This window comes from Cornus florida, unplaced genomic scaffold (genome assembly GCF_030987335.1).
Source record: "Cornus florida cultivar Cherokee Brave unplaced genomic scaffold, ASM3098733v1 CherokeeBrave_3.0.0_Hap2_Chr05, whole genome shotgun sequence".
Classification (NCBI taxonomy): Eukaryota; Viridiplantae; Streptophyta; class Magnoliopsida; order Cornales; family Cornaceae; genus Cornus; species Cornus florida.
The window spans coordinates 103,557,006-103,572,499 of NW_026775575.1; the positions used below are offsets into that span (position 1 = coordinate 103,557,006).

At 37.0% G+C, this 15,494-nt stretch overlaps 3 protein-coding genes across 6 annotated transcripts; 1 reads left to right on the forward strand and 2 right to left on the reverse strand.

Annotated features, from left to right (window-relative positions):
* The first annotated feature begins 235 nt into the window (after positions 1-235).
* Positions 236-709, forward strand: LOC132309885 (brassinosteroid-responsive RING protein 1-like). The gene has a single exon (XM_059808146.1). It carries the CDS (start codon positions 236-238, stop codon positions 707-709), a length of 474 nt encoding a protein of 157 aa, XP_059664129.1.
* Positions 710-8,904: 8,195 nt separating this feature from the next.
* LOC132308130 (histone H4) lies at positions 8,905-9,525 on the reverse strand. Its single transcript, XM_059806126.1, has one exon. It carries the CDS (start codon positions 9,426-9,428, stop codon positions 9,117-9,119), a length of 312 nt encoding a protein of 103 aa, XP_059662109.1. The 5' UTR covers positions 9,429-9,525; the 3' UTR covers positions 8,905-9,116.
* A 1,000-nt stretch (positions 9,526-10,525) lies between these two features.
* LOC132308131 (subtilisin-like protease SBT3.5) lies at positions 10,526-15,053 on the reverse strand. 4 transcript variants are annotated; one of them, XM_059806127.1, is made up of 10 exons: positions 14,538-15,053; positions 14,370-14,461; positions 14,158-14,255; positions 13,898-14,053; positions 13,150-13,820; positions 12,981-13,087; positions 12,622-12,864; positions 12,430-12,544; positions 11,406-11,601; positions 10,526-11,325 (listed from the first exon to the last, which is right to left on the reverse strand). In XM_059806127.1, exons 1-10 carry the CDS (start codon positions 14,658-14,660, stop codon positions 10,757-10,759), a joined length of 2,370 nt encoding a protein of 789 aa, XP_059662110.1. In that variant the 5' UTR covers positions 14,661-15,053; the 3' UTR covers positions 10,526-10,756. The 4 variants fall into 4 exon arrangements, with proteins under 4 accessions (XP_059662110.1, XP_059662112.1, XP_059662111.1 ...); XM_059806129.1 differs by having other exon boundaries at positions 12,981-13,072; positions 14,538-15,049; XM_059806128.1 differs by having other exon boundaries at positions 11,406-11,598; positions 14,538-15,049.
* Positions 15,054-15,494: the final 441 nt, after the last annotated feature.

Here is a 15,494-nt window from a genome sequence, read left to right on the forward strand (position 1 = left end):
GATGCCCCCAAATACTTTTCTTCCTCCATTTCCATCCACTCATTCAAATTCAGCACCCCTTTTCGCCTCTCTCCCTTCTCCTCTCTCTCTCTCTCTCTCTCTCTCTCTCTCACACACACACACACACACATCTTAAAAGTTGATGAGTTTCTTCAGTGTTGCCATTAAAATGCCAAAGGCCATAAGCATCACATTCTTGGTAAACATGCTAAGCCAGATAAAATTGATGGTTATGATGGCACTCACTCATCTGGGTCTGTACAACCCACCGGAACATGAAGATTATACATGGGAAAATCCAACCAATTATGTTCTCATATTAGATGGCTCATCTCCATCTCTAGTCCCAATCCCAGTCCACATCGTAACAGCATCCATAAAGAAGAGACTTCAGGTGGTGCCATACGCCCATTTCATGGAGAAAATATTAGGTCTACACAAAGAAGAAGGTGAGGAGGAGAATAAGGTGTGTGCAGTGTGCTTGGATTGCATTGAGAGCAGCCATGAGATTAGGGTTTTGTGCAATTGCTGTCATCTGTTTCACAGAGAGTGCTTGGACCATTGGGTGGATGAGGGTCAGGTGACATGCCCTCTCTGTAGATCTATGTTGCTTCCACCCGAGGGAAATCTAAACCTCCTCAGATGTGGTGGCGGTGATGGTGGCGGCAACGGCGGTGATCCGTGGATGGTGGAAAGGAATGTTAGCTGAAGACCAGGTCAGGTGAACAACTTGACTTGTATGTTGTTCCTATCCATTATCCAACACTGTTTTGTGGTGACTGGGCACTAGATTAGCTCTCCACTGAGTGTAATTATTTCCGTTTCTCTGTTTTTTTTTTGTTTTTTTTTTATTTTTTGGGTGTGCATAGATCCCTTGGACTTGGAATATTTAAGAAGCAAATGTCCACCTTAGGGCATTGGAATGACTTCTAATTTAACACCATTTGCCATTTCCTCTTATTTCTATTACTTCAACTAATGTCTCTTCTCTCAATTCCTAAATGTTTTTTATGTTCTCTCTTATTATTATTTAGATGTATTATGTATAACACAAAAACCACTGTTTAGAAAGGGCATTTTAACAGGACATGAAAAAAAAGAAAAAGAAAAAAAGAAGAAGCATGTTTTGTGATAATTGGTTCTGCAAGGCCTTGAAAATGTTGTCAAAGTCTCCAGATTCAGATGGTCTAAAGACTCCTCCTACACGAGCCCATAATAACTACAGTATGTCCTGCTATATACTCAAGCAGCCCTATGAAACTGAGATGGACCTACAAAGTACACACTGTATTGATTAACAGTTTGGCAACATGCCTTCAAATGTGGTACAAACAATTGTTATTGCATTATCTGCCCACAGAATATCATGAATGCATAACTAAATGACATGTGAAATGAATCAATGCTAACATGATCAGAAGGTGAGGAGATGTAGTCATTAAACAAGAGCCTTTATGGTATGTCACATAAAACGGAACGGGACAGAGAGAATTCGAGAGCCAAAGCGCAACAAAATTTAAGACACACAAATTGAAAATGGGAGTAAGAGCGTGCAGTGGCGGATCCAAGGGTGGGCTTGAGCCCCCCTAAAAAAAATAAAATTTTTTTTTTAATATAGGTATATTTAGCCCGATTGTAGTAGTATTAGCCTCCCAATTTTAACTCATACAAACAAACCTAATATCTAAGCCACAATTTTAAAACAATTGGCCCAATCAAATAGGCACAAGCCAAACAAGCCTTAAACAATCACTAAGGTGAAGCACATAGAACTCGTAAATTCCTAATCTTGCACAAATCAGAGAGCTTACTCCTTCTCTCCCTCTAAAGTCTAACCCTATTTCCTCTAAGCCCCCCCCCCCCCAAAATTAACAATTCCTGAATTCGCCATTGAGAACGTGCACAGAGTGTAAGAGCAAGAGCGCGTAAGGAGCGTTAGAGCAACACCCATTGAGAAGATTGTACCACTTAGTACCAAACATCAAACTCATTCAAGTAGGAAGGACAAAAAATAATAATAATAATAAGAAGAAGAAAAAAAAGTAGAATCCTCAGAAAATGAGGGGATTGAATCAGGAAATATAGCATCATATCAAGATTTAACAGCACTTAACAACATAAGATAATCTGGATTCAAACACAAATCATCCAAATTGCAGAAAACCCCTGTACATTGGAAGCCATTTCTGCTTGGTCTAGAGCAAGATGTCTTCTCACTACCTTACCTACCTCATTTTTGGTATTACCCTCATGAAACCCAACAGCTTCAGACTGATCATTGTCACTTCTTGTTGATGATATGCAGTGATCACCTATTTCTGAACCAAACTAAAACATATGAAGCAACTAATTCATCTCAATCAGAGTCATAAATAATCTCCTCATTTATCTGATGGTCCAAACCTAACATGTGAAATTAACACATAATGGCAATCTGGCATTCTAAACCTAAGTCACATAAAGTGGTAGCGATAGCAGAAACGCGTAAACGGCAAAATTAAATCACAAATAGTGAGAACTTGAGCTAGAGCGCGTGCAGAGAGTGAAAGTGAGAGTACGCTCGGAGCGTGAGAGCGACACCCGTTGCGAATGATTGTGTGACTTAAGTCCAAACTAGCTGAAAAAGGAAGTCATTCTTGACGTTAATGTATAAATTCCATATTAACAAGCAGCTAAACTCCCCTTAAAAACCCACGGTAACACATAAACCAGTTGCGGGGCACAAGTATGAATCAGCATCATTATCATACAACTCATGTCATTTTAATGGTCTCAGCCGTGCAGGGCAACTGTTCTATTAATCTATACAATTTTTATTTTATTTTTACCTAGAACAGGCTATTAGCAATAGTAATCCTATATATATTGAGCCAGTAACAAGGTGAGTCTGCACCAAGTTATCAATTTCATGTTGTAGCTAAAATGATACAATTAATATGAAATTAGGCAGGATCTTTAGCCGCCCAAGCTATGTTAACAACTGATGATTTTAGGCACTTGGAGACATCGATTGTTTGTTTATCACATAAACAACTATGCCAATTTATTCAAATTAGCAGCCCTAATCATGATTCCTCAAATTTAACGTCACTGCCAGCTAAACAAGTTAAATTTTAATATATTATATATGCTGATGCTAATTTCATTGCAAAATATTGTGATGACTACCGTGCTGGGAAAAAATATTGATATGGTTCTTAGAAGAAAACGATACAATCATAAAGAACACAAATATTTAATTGCAAATATCAAAACTGTTCTTTCTAAGATAGCAACAGAATTCATAAAGCACATGGACATTCAATTCTAAATATTAAAAAACTTTTGGAGGAGAAAGCAACACGATTCCTATAGGATGTAAAGATACTTACTAAGTAGACAATTAAGTGATAATATATTAATGATTTCTGTCTTTTCTAGTTTTTCTCACTTAAAAAATATCCTAAACAATATTCTTAACTGCTACAAACATAGAGGGAAAAAAAACTTCTATAAACATGTCCACTTCTAATGCTCCTTCGTCCTACTCATTTTCTAATTTTTCTTCCTCTCTTTAGTTCTACATACTAACTCATGGGATTCTCTTGTGTTTGCGTTAGAATGCCAAAATCCATAGCCATCACAGCACTATTAAATTTGTTACATCATATAAAATTCATATCTATTGTGGCACTCTCTCATCTAGGTTTATTCAATCCATTTGAGCAAGATTATTCTACTTTACACCCCGCCAGATTTGTTCTTGCAATGGATCAGCCATCTCCCTCAATAATCCCAGTACCAATACATAGTAACACAGCAACAATCAAGAAACAGCTTCCGGTAGTAAGTTATCATGACTATGTCAAAAGCTGCAAGATCCAGGTAGATGAAGGTACAACTTGTGCTGTCTGTTTGGATGGATTTGAGTTAAGCCATGAGATTAGAGAGCTGTCAAACTGTGTTCATGTATTCCACAGAGAGTGCCTAGATAGTTGGGTGGATGAGAGTCAAGTGACTTGCCCTTTATGTAGGTCTCTTCTTTTACCAGTAAAGGGAGATATGAAAAGGTGTGAAGATTCATGGACAAGGGAGAGGAGCGTTTACTTGTATGGTGAGGATTCACAATGGAATTAAGTTAGACTTCAATATCTCATCAACGATAAAATGCAATTACCACAAAACGTATTCAGAAATGACCATCCATACCTCAGTTGTTGATCCAGTAATAGCGGAAGTGCTTACCTTGAGGATGGTAATTTTGGAAAGTGATGCTGAAGCAGTTGTTAAATATGTCAATAAGCAGATTGCTTCCCCTGTGCTGCTAGCTACTGTGGTGGATGACCTAGTTGGATGACTGGATTCCAAGAACGGCTTCCCAGTTTGTTTCACCCCTCATAAAGCTCATGGTGTAGCTCATCACTTAGATGGTTTGGCTCTAAAAATAGACCTGAGTGAGTCTTTATTTCTGAGATTCCTCTTTGTATTCAATCTCAAAGTAAACTAATAGTTTTCTTCAATCATTTTGCTGTGTAAACATCAATTTCCACCAAATAACTTCCAAGTTCCCAGAGTAAAGAATCACACAATCAACTTTATTACACTAACCTAGAGTGTTTAGCTTATGCTCTCCTGACATTATAATTTTATGGTCGGTACTGGCACTGTTTGACTCATCAATGGCAAAAGTAACAAATATGTTTTCATAAAAATGATGATAAATAAACTCATTTCGATTTAATCAGGTCCTCAAGTAAGATCTCACTCCACTTCAGGAAAATAAACAGTAGCTTGAGATGGCCACTAAATAAGTTCTATGAAATGAGATTCTTAGTATTGGTTCGCATAGGCAACCAAATAGATTAATCATCTCTTGCATTGTCATTGGGTTCACCAAAACATATTATAACACCAAAGAGTGAAGGGATAAACTCTTAGATGGCATTAGCTGGCTCATGAGTGATGAACCCAAAACCCATAAATTGAACATTAAAAAACTGTCAAAAAATTAGGCAAAATAATCAATATCACCCAAGTAATCATCTAACAATTACCAGTCAGTACATCTTCACATTCAATCCATATTTGAAAACCCAACACTTGCAAATTATCAAACTACTTAGCAGGAACCACATTCAAATTAGCAGCCCTAACCATGTTTCCTTGAAATTAACATCAATGCTAAACAAAATAAATTTTAATATATTTTATATGTTGATACTAGTTTCATTGCAAAATATTGTGATGATTACCTTACTGGAAAAAATATTGAGATGGTATTTTGAAGAATACGATACAACCATAAAGAACACAATTTTTTAATTGTAAATATCAAAATAGTTCTTTCTAAGATAGCAACAGAATTCATAAAAGACGGGGACATTTAATTCCTACATATTAAAAAACTTTTGGAGGAAATGGCAACAAAATTGGTCAAGGATATAAAGATGCTTACTGAGTATTTTTTCGAAGGTTAAGATACTTAGATACTAAGTAGACAATAAAATGATAATAATGATTTGTCTTTTCTAATTTTTCTTTCTATCTGAAATAAAACCCTAGACAGTATTTTAAACTGCTATAAACATGCCCACTTCTAATGCTCCTAAACCCAACTCAATTTCTTCCTCTCTTTAGTTCTACATACTCACTCATGGGATACGCTTGTGTTTGCATTAGAATACCAAAGTCCACAGCCATCACAGCACTATTAAATTTGTTACACCATATCCAATTCATGTCTATTGTGGCACTCTCTCATCTAGGTTTATTCAATCCACTGGCTACTTCACACCCCGCCAGATATGTTCTTGCAATGGATCGACCATGTCCCTCGTTAATCCCAGTACCAATACACTAACACAGCAACAATCAAGAAAAGGCTTCCATTAGTAAGTTAGCATGACTATCTCTGAAGGTGCAAGATACAGGTAGATGAAGGTACAACTTGTGCTGTCTGTTTGGATGGATTTGAGTTGAGCCATGAGATTAGAGAGCTGTCAAACAGTTCTCATGTATTCCACAAAGAGTGTCTAGATAGTAGGGTGGATGAGAGTCAAGTGACTTGCCCTTTATGTAGGTCTCTTCTTTTACCCGCAAAGGAAGATATGGAAAGGTGTGAAGATCCATGGGTGAGAAATAGGAGCGTTTACTTGTTTGGTGAGGATTTGCAATAGAATTAAATTAGACTTCAATATCTCATCAACAAGCATGAAAATGATAGAATGCAACTACCAGAAAACATATTCAGTAATGACCGTGCATGCAGCATGCCCCAATTGTTGATCCAGCTATGGCAGAAGTGCTTACCTTGAGGGCGGTAATTTTAGAGAGTGATGCTGAAGCAGTAGTTGAATCTGTCAATAAGCAGATTCCTTCCCCTGTGCTGCTAGCTACTGTGGTGGATGATATAGTTGGATACTTGGATGGCTTGATTCCAATAGCGGCTTCTCAATTTGTTTCACTCATAAAGCTAATGATGTAGCTCATCACTTAGCTGGTTTGGATCTAAGAAATAGACTTGAGTGAGTCGTTATTTCTGATATTCCTCTTTGTATTCAATCTGAAACTAAATTAATTGTTTTCTTCAATTATTTTGCTTGTGTAAACATCAATTTCCCCCAAATAACTTCCAAGTTCCCATAGTAAAGACATGCAATGCATGTCTACTGATCAAACAAGAAACTTTATTGGACTAACCTAGAGATGTTTAGCTTATGCTTTCTCGTCAATGGCAACAGTAACAAATGTGTTTTCATAAAAGAGCTGAGAAATAAAATCATTTCAATTCAATAAGGTCCTCCAGTAACTAGATCTCACTCGACTTCAGGAAATTAAACAGTGGCTTGAGATGGCCACTAAATAAGTTCTATGAAATGAGATTTCTTAGTATTGGCTCACATAGGCAACTAAACACATTAATCATCACTTGCATTGCCATTGGGTTCACCGAAACAAAATATAACACAAAAGAGTGAAAGGGTTAAATATTAGATGGCATTAACTGGCTGACGAGTGATGAACTCAAAACCTCATAAATTGAACATCAAAAAAACTGTCAAAAAATTAGGCAAAATAATCAATATCACCCAAGTAATCATTTAACAATTACCAGTAAGTACATCTTCAGATTCAATCCATATTTGAAAATCTGGTTTAGATGGTCCTGGACCATTGACAATTGGTGGAGTAGTTAAATACAGACTCTCGGATTGAGAAAATGGCCCCACAAGAGTGTATTAATATATTACAAAGTGTCATAATCGGAGGGTTTTCATTAAATTAGTCCACCAAATGTCAAATAAACCAGGACCATCTAATAATTTCTCACTAAGTAGACAATTAAGTGATAATATATTAATGATTTCTGTTTTTGTAATTTTTCTCAATTAAAAAATACCCTAAACAATATTCTAAACTGCTATAACATAGAGGGAAAAAACTGCTATAAACATGTCCACTTCTAATGCTCCTTGACCCGACTCATATTCTTCACCTCTTTAGTTCTACATACTAACTCATGGGATACTCTTGTGTTTGCATTAGAATGCCAAAATCCACAGCCATCAAACACTACTAAATTTGTTAAACCATATCCAATTCATGTCGATTGTGGCACTCTCTCATATAGGTTTTCAATCCATTGGAGCAAGACTATTCTACTTTACACCCCAACAGATATGTTATTGCAATGAATTGACCATCTCCCTCATTAATCCCAGTACTAATACATATTAACATAGCAACAATCAAGAAAAGGCATCCGGTAGTAAGTTATCATAAGTATCTCAAAAGGCTCAATATGCCAGTAGGAGAAGGTACAAATTGTGTTGTATGTTTGGCTGGATTTGAGTTGAGCAACGAGATTAGAGAGCTGTCAAACTGTTGTCATGTATTCCACAGAGAGTGTCTAGATAGTTGGGTGGATGAGAGTCAAGTGACTTGCCCTTTTATGTATATCGCTTCTTTTAGCAGCAAAGGGAGAGATGAAAGGTGTGAAGATTCATGGATGAGGGATAGGTGTTTACTTGTTTGGTGATAATATCCAATGGAATTAAGTTAGACTTCAATCTCTCAACAAAAAACATAAAAATGACAAAATGCAATTACCACAAAACAGATTCAGTAATGACCCTGCATACCTCAATTGTTGATCCAATGATAGAAAAACTGCTTACCCTTTTTTTTTTTCTTTTTTTTTTTTTCAATTATTGATAGCAAAAGTGATTACCTTGAGTTAGGTAATTTTGGAGAGTGATGCTGAAGCAGTCGTTTAAATCTGTCAAAGAAACAAATTCCTTCCACTGAGCTGCTAGCTACTGTGGTGGATGATATAACGGTGTTGCTCATCACTTAGCTGGTTTGGCTCTAAGAAATAGACCTGAGAGAGTAATTTCTGAGATTCCTCTTTGTATTCAATCTGAAAGTAAATTAATAATTTCATCAGTTATTTTCCTGTTCAATGTGCGTAAACATCAAATTTTCAAAGAATAACTTCCCAAATTCACATAGTGCAGATATAATGCATGTACATTAATCACAAGCAACTTTATTGGACTAGCCTAGAAACGTTTAGCTTATCCTCTCCTGACATCATATTTTATGATAGGAGCTGGCACAGATTGGCTCATAAATGGCAAATTTAACTAAAATGTTTTCATAGAAGAGCTGAAAAATAAACGGATTTCAATTTAATCAGGCCCTCAGGTAACTAGATCCCACTGAACTCCAGTAATTAAACAGTGTCTAGAGATCTCTTAGTACTCACAACCAAATACATTAATCATCTTTTGCAATTACTATTGGGTTCACCCAAACAAAATATAACAAAAAGATTTTAGGGATTAACACTTGCATGACATTAACTGGCCGACAAATGATGAACCAAAAACTCAAATTGAACATAATTAGGCACACTAATCAACATCACCAAAGTAATAATTTAACAATTACCAGTCAATTCATATTTGACAATCCATAGCTTACATATCATCCAACCACCAAGCAAGAACCATATTCAATGATTCAAAACCTAACCAAAAACAATCTAAAACAAAAATAAGAAACGGGCTAAAAACGAATCACAAAACAAAGCCCTAACCCAACAAAAAGGTAAACCTACTGAGTGCTTCCACAAATCAACCACCGAACCCATAGAGAGTACGACCCTGTCTCTTGAGGGCATAAACAACGTCCATGGCGGTCACAGTCTTCCTGCGAGCATGCTCAGTGTAGGTCACCGCATCGCGAATGACATTTTCGAGGAAGATCTTGAGAACCCCTCTGGTCTCCTCGTAGATGAGGCCACTGATTCGCTTCACACCACCTCTGCGAGCCAGTCGGCGAATGGCGGGCTTTGTAATGCCCTGAATGTTGTCTCTCAGAACCTTTCTGTGCCTCTTCGCCCCTCCCTTTCCCAGACCCTTCCCTCCTTTTCCTCTTCCTGACATTTTCTCTCTCTAAAATGAAAAAAAGAAACCCTAATTTATGAACTACTTTCCTTTCTCTTCAATTTGTGGATTTGATTCACTGATGACTGGAATTGGTTTTGGGGGTTCCGATTATATAGGCGTGAGCTTGAAATTTTGCTTTGGCGCTCCCTTCAGTGAGAATAACATTGGCCGTTGGATGAAATGTTATCGACGGTTCACAGGGTGGATCCGCGTGAATTGGATATCTGTTGTTTTGGCCATCGATTGAATATAAATGAACGGCTATCTTAAGAGCGCAAAAGCTTTCAAATCTACACCGGCTAGTTGTTTGCCACGTCACCCAATATGCCAAGCAATTGGATCAGCCCAATACTTGCTGGACTCTCCAATGGACATGTCTGTCTTTCTTCTGGCCTTTGGGCCATAATCTCCTCCAATAATTATATATGTGGGAAAATTACAAGTACATGGACTTATTGGTTCCATTTTACATTTACATGGAGTCAAATGACATTTCAAAAGGTTGTTTACTCATCTAAGGCCTAGCACAAAACCGACATTAGTCGATAGTAGCTTTTCTGAATATCTCTCGACTGTGAAGTATTTGCTGCTAGGAGGTTTGATTGCATTATGGATAGTTAAAATTCTATAATATATATATATATTTTCTTGTTTAATGATAACCTATAATTTGCTCTAGCTTTTCTCATCATTTCAATGTCAATTTTCATTGTTGGTACTTTGTTATTTTGAGTAACCACTGTTTTATTTTTTTATTTTTTTTCATTTTTTTTTTTCAGTAGTTCTTAGTCCTACGGTCTATAAGCATTCTGTTACATGCGTGCCTGTAATTCAAATCAAAAGTAGACAACTTAAATGGCTCATTCATTATAGTTTGGATAGTTAGCCGTGCTTCTCCTTTCTTTTTTTTCTTTAATTAAGAGCACATTTTTGTTTAATATTGGTGGTGATACAATTTTAACAACTGACAACTGACATTTTTGTTAAAATTTTAATCTGAGTTATGCTCAATGTGCTGTTTTTATGATTGTGTAGGAGGTGATGAAACATGGCGATTGAAGTACCCAAGGATACAAACTGATAGAAATACAGAATAAAATTGAAATTACCCTTTTTTTCACTCAATAAACAAGCTTGTGTCTGATTCCAAAATTTTCTGCAAAGAAAGCTAATTGAATATGAATGCGAAATAATAATGTAAGCATTTTATAGTGACATTGAACTAGCTTTCTCCATCAGAACATTCTTTAAAATTCCAATTATTAATGCTGATTTTCCCAATCCATGTTTTTATATAATTATTTTGAATCCGGAAGCTCTGCACTTCAAACATCTGTATACGAATCAAATTTGATCACCCGTATGGATATGGGACTCCTTACGAAATGTTCGCCATCTGTCCAGATTAGGCTTCCAAATTTGTAACCCCCTTGCATCTTCTGAGTTGAGAAGAAGGAAACTTTAAAAGGAAGAACTGGGATGGTTGAATTGAAACGCAGAATTTGAGGTTCAACCACCATTTTAACACCATATGGAGCCTGTGTTATGGCTTTGTACACTGAATTAGTGTGTCCCACATTTGTCACACTTCTCAAGACTGTCACTATCTTTTTAAGGTTCGGAATGGTGATAGAAGGCAGGTTAAGGTTCAACCTAAAGTAGTTGTTTTTCATGCAATTGGTTGTGGTCTTTGTTAATCTGGTAATAGATATGTTGCTGTAGCCCATGGAGCAAAGGAACTGAATGTAGTCTTGTGTGCTGATATTGTATATTAGCCCTGGATTTACTGCTCTGTTGGGATTGACATGCCCACCGCCAATGTCAAATGGATCAGCTGCCTTGCGAGTAGAGCCCTGCTCAGTTATGTCCGTTCCATCTGTTCCTGTTTGTGATGCTGCAGGTTGAATGGATTCACACTTATTTCGGATGGCCAAGGTCTGCAGAAGTGTAATATTTACTAAATGTGTGACTCACCAGTAGTGACAAGGGCTGATCTTATGGCTGCAGGAGACCAATCTCGGTGTACAGATTTTATGAGAGCTGCGATTCCAGTCACGTGAGGACATGCCATTGAAGTTCCTGATAGGATTGCATATCCGTTACTGTTTTCTGTATTCTCTGGTGGATATGCAGCTAAGATGTTCACTCCCGGTGCTGCTATGTCTGGCTGCTTCAATTGAACCAAAACCCAGTGATCAAATAAGGTAACAATGTCATTTTAAACAAATAAAGAACTGCAGAGAAGCAATAGACTCTACATCGCTGCGGGAGGACAGAAGGAAGGCATCCATTCAAAGAGGTAAATTTCCCAATTCTTTCAATTTGGTTCTCTTAGAAGTCAGAAACATAACACTACATGTAGGAAATGTGATTTTTTTTTTTTTTTTTTTTTTTTGGAATATGCAGTATAAAGCACTATATTACAGATACTTAAATTTTTTAATACCTTGAGTTTGTTTTGTTAGTATTTCTTTTAAATAGTTCTGTTCATTTCATCTCATCCTTGCATTTTCCTTTTCCTTCCTCTAGCGTGTGGGATCAACTTTGTGTCCAAATTGAGCTTCACTTTTTTCTTTTATGTGTATGATATAAATTTGTTCTTAAAAATGTAGATGAAACATTTGTGTTCTAAATGATGCAGCTTCTGACATGATTGTTTGATCATATATATAGAGTATTTTTTTTAATCTATGATTCAATCATTTATTTTGTTGTGAATACTTTCAATTGTTTGACTTAACTTTATCTGTAGAGCGCGATGCTAAACTAAATACTTTTTAACACTGCCTTATCTTGCAAATACCAATTATCAGAAGATGTGTTTATGCATCAGCCATCTATCATATTAGCGTCTTTTTAATTGTTCTCTAATTTGAACATATCATTCAAATGTCCAACATGGTCGCCAACTTTTTTCTATTCAATCAATAGACAGAGCTATCGTCATTGAAAAGGAGCTTTTGAATCATAACATAGGGCTTTGAATTATTTTTCATACCTTTAATACAGATGGAGACATGGAACTAGGTCCTCTTGATGAGAAGTACGCAACTTGTGGAGATGCCATTCCCCCAATGGCAGTCTTGGGAAAACTCAGCTTCACTGTTGGAGACCTTCGCAAAAAGTGTTGACAGTTAATTTTCTTAAGCATTCTCCTCTTCATGTAATTAAAATGTTAGAATCTCCTTACCTTGCTTTTCTGATGTAGGATAGTAGTTGTGTTCCTACTTCATAATCTACTTTAATGCAAGGGATTACATCACATGTGTCAATCTGGTTATCGTGCAACTGTGCATATATGAGTGCAACACCTCCTGCTTTAGCCACAGCAGTTGACGCAGAAAAAATATCCGGTCTATCTGGAATTGAGAAACAGAGGACAACTTTTCCAGCTGCTAATGTTTTATTGAGACTTCCAAACTGGCAATCCTTGCTAGACAGTATATGAAAAATACAACACATCTGAGGTAGGTGGAGACAGTATAAAAAGGAACACTCGGAAAAAGAAAAAGAAAAAAGGAAGAAAAAGAGAGAGAAAATGAATCTCACGCTGAATAATCTGTAGAGTCCACAGCTATGCGTTCTGAGTATACTAGGCTGATAAATCCATTAGTGTGTTTTCCTGTATCAAGAGATTGGCCCTGCAAAAAACAAGACTATTGAACTTAGATAATTGCCAATTTTTTCTTGATTTGATTTTTGGAACCACATATTTTACATTAAGAGTGCGGTTGTTTCCAAGTGTCATGGCTGTTGGGAAGGCCCTGTCAATGGTGGTGGCCACCACCGTGATGAGCCAGGGTGCAGCATTCTCAATTGTCCCTGAGATAGGGCCATTATTTCCTCCGGAACAAACCACAGTAATCCCCTTTGTAATTGCATGGAAGGAACCGATTGCCATTGAGTCACGTTGATCAACATAGGAAAATAAGGGAATGGCATGGCCAAGTGACATAGATAGGATGTCCACTCCATCATGTATAGCTTCATCAAATGCCTTTAGTATGTCAGCGTCTGTGCATCCTACATACTCAATGTCCCAGCAAGCCTTGTAGATTGCCAAGTGAGCAAGCGGTGCACCTCCTCTGGCTGTACCTGCAGCTAGTCCTCTATAACTTGCTTTATCTACAAATCTGCCTGCTGCCGTTGAAGCTGTATGAGTACCATGACCCATTCCATCCCTTGGTGAGAGGAACTCAATGCTACCAATTTTGTTGATGGGCATTTTGAGTTGATTGATAAGACCTTTTATGAACCAGCGAGCTCCAATCAGTTTGTTATTGCAGTTGGTGTAGTTGAAGCGCTCTCCATTCTGGCAAATACCTTTCCAATATGACGGAATTGGACCCATGTCTTCGTCTTTGAAACTTTCAGACTCAGGCCAGACTCCTGCACAGTTTTGGATATTCAAGTTAAATAAATATATTTTTGAATGAAGAACAGAATTTTATAAGCTCATAGATCACCTGAATCTATCACACCAATGATCGTTCCTTCACCCTCATTGCTCTTTGTTAATTTTTTTTTTGGAGAATGATGACCAAGTCCAAGAAAATCCCAGCTTCGGGTTGTATGGAGCTTGTGAATGCGATTTGGGAACACTTGGACAACGCCAGGGAAGTCTGAAATTCATGGGTGGACAATAATTATAGTGCCTGAAAATATTTAGCATCTTCTGTTATGTGCACAATTTCTTGCAAAGTATTGTCTTTGGCAATGAAACTACCTGCAATCTCTTCTGATTGAGACTTTGTCAGCCTTGCTGCAAACCCGGAAAACCCATGCTTATAGCTGTAAAGAATTGAACTCCTGGCAGCTTCTTTGCTTCATTAATAGGAATCAAGAAAATTTCCATTCATATTTTTACACATGATGATCAAAAATTTGTCTCAGCATTAAGTGATTTTTATAATGAATGGGATTGATCAAATGGCATACCTTCCAAGCAAGGCTGATAACGTCTTGTGGTGTGATTTCCTGATAATTGCTGGATCCTCATGTTGCTTTTCTCCCATATAGACAATATGCACCTAGAAACATTCCCTGTTATTTATTTGTAATAAAAAAGTGGAGCTGGAAGTTGAAGTAACAAAAATATATCCTTACATCAGTTGTGGATGCAACATACACTACAGAGATGTATAAATGGTATTGAGTTACAAAGAGAGTAATAATGAAGAGCCAGTGTATTTTTCTTGCCCATCTGCATTTACTTGAATCGGCATCCATTGATAGGAGATTTAAGTAGGCACAGGAAGAGTTTTTGAAATTTTCTGTCAGCGATTTGGAAAAACTTATAACCCAGCTGTTCCAGCATCAGTGGTTGTGTTTAAATTTTATGAAAAGGAGAAAAGCAGATCATCCTTTCGTTCCTGGTGTGCTTTTGCTCTTTATGATCAACAAATGGAAAAGTAATGTGGAATGTATTCGATTGTACACATTACATGAAGTGGGAAGATGCTTAGGCAAGAGAACCAATTGAAGAGCATAATATTTGGAGAATCATATGTACTGAAACATGATTTTGCATTGATAGATTTGCAGAAAGCTTGTAATGATCACTTGATTGGGTCTCGTCAACTCAAAACAGTAGGCAAATATGCTTTTGACTTTTGAGGTGGATCCAGTAAACATTGGCATCGCTCTCAGCTATGGTGAAGGTAAAGCTTTATCCTGTGTGGTTCACCATCATGTTATTCAGAATCATTACTTTTTTTCCTACTAAGGCATGGGTTATGATCATCTACCTTTGTGCTTTTCTGAACTTCATCTTCTCCTACATTTAGTCCAAAAATGCTTGGTTTTTTTTTTTTCCCCCGGTCTAATGCAGTTAAAAGTGGTTTTAGCAGTGCTATTTTTCGCAAATTAATCTTATAATTTATTTAAAATCATTTAGACTTTTGTTTCTATCCCCATCAACTTTGATGGTCTGCCATTTTAATGGTTGATACCTAAAATGATGGCAATGGTGACTTGGGTATTATTGCAGGCCCCCTTAGCCATGTTCATTGTACTGCCTTTGCCCAAAAGCTCAACCGTGAGATTCCAAACCAATAACTTTTG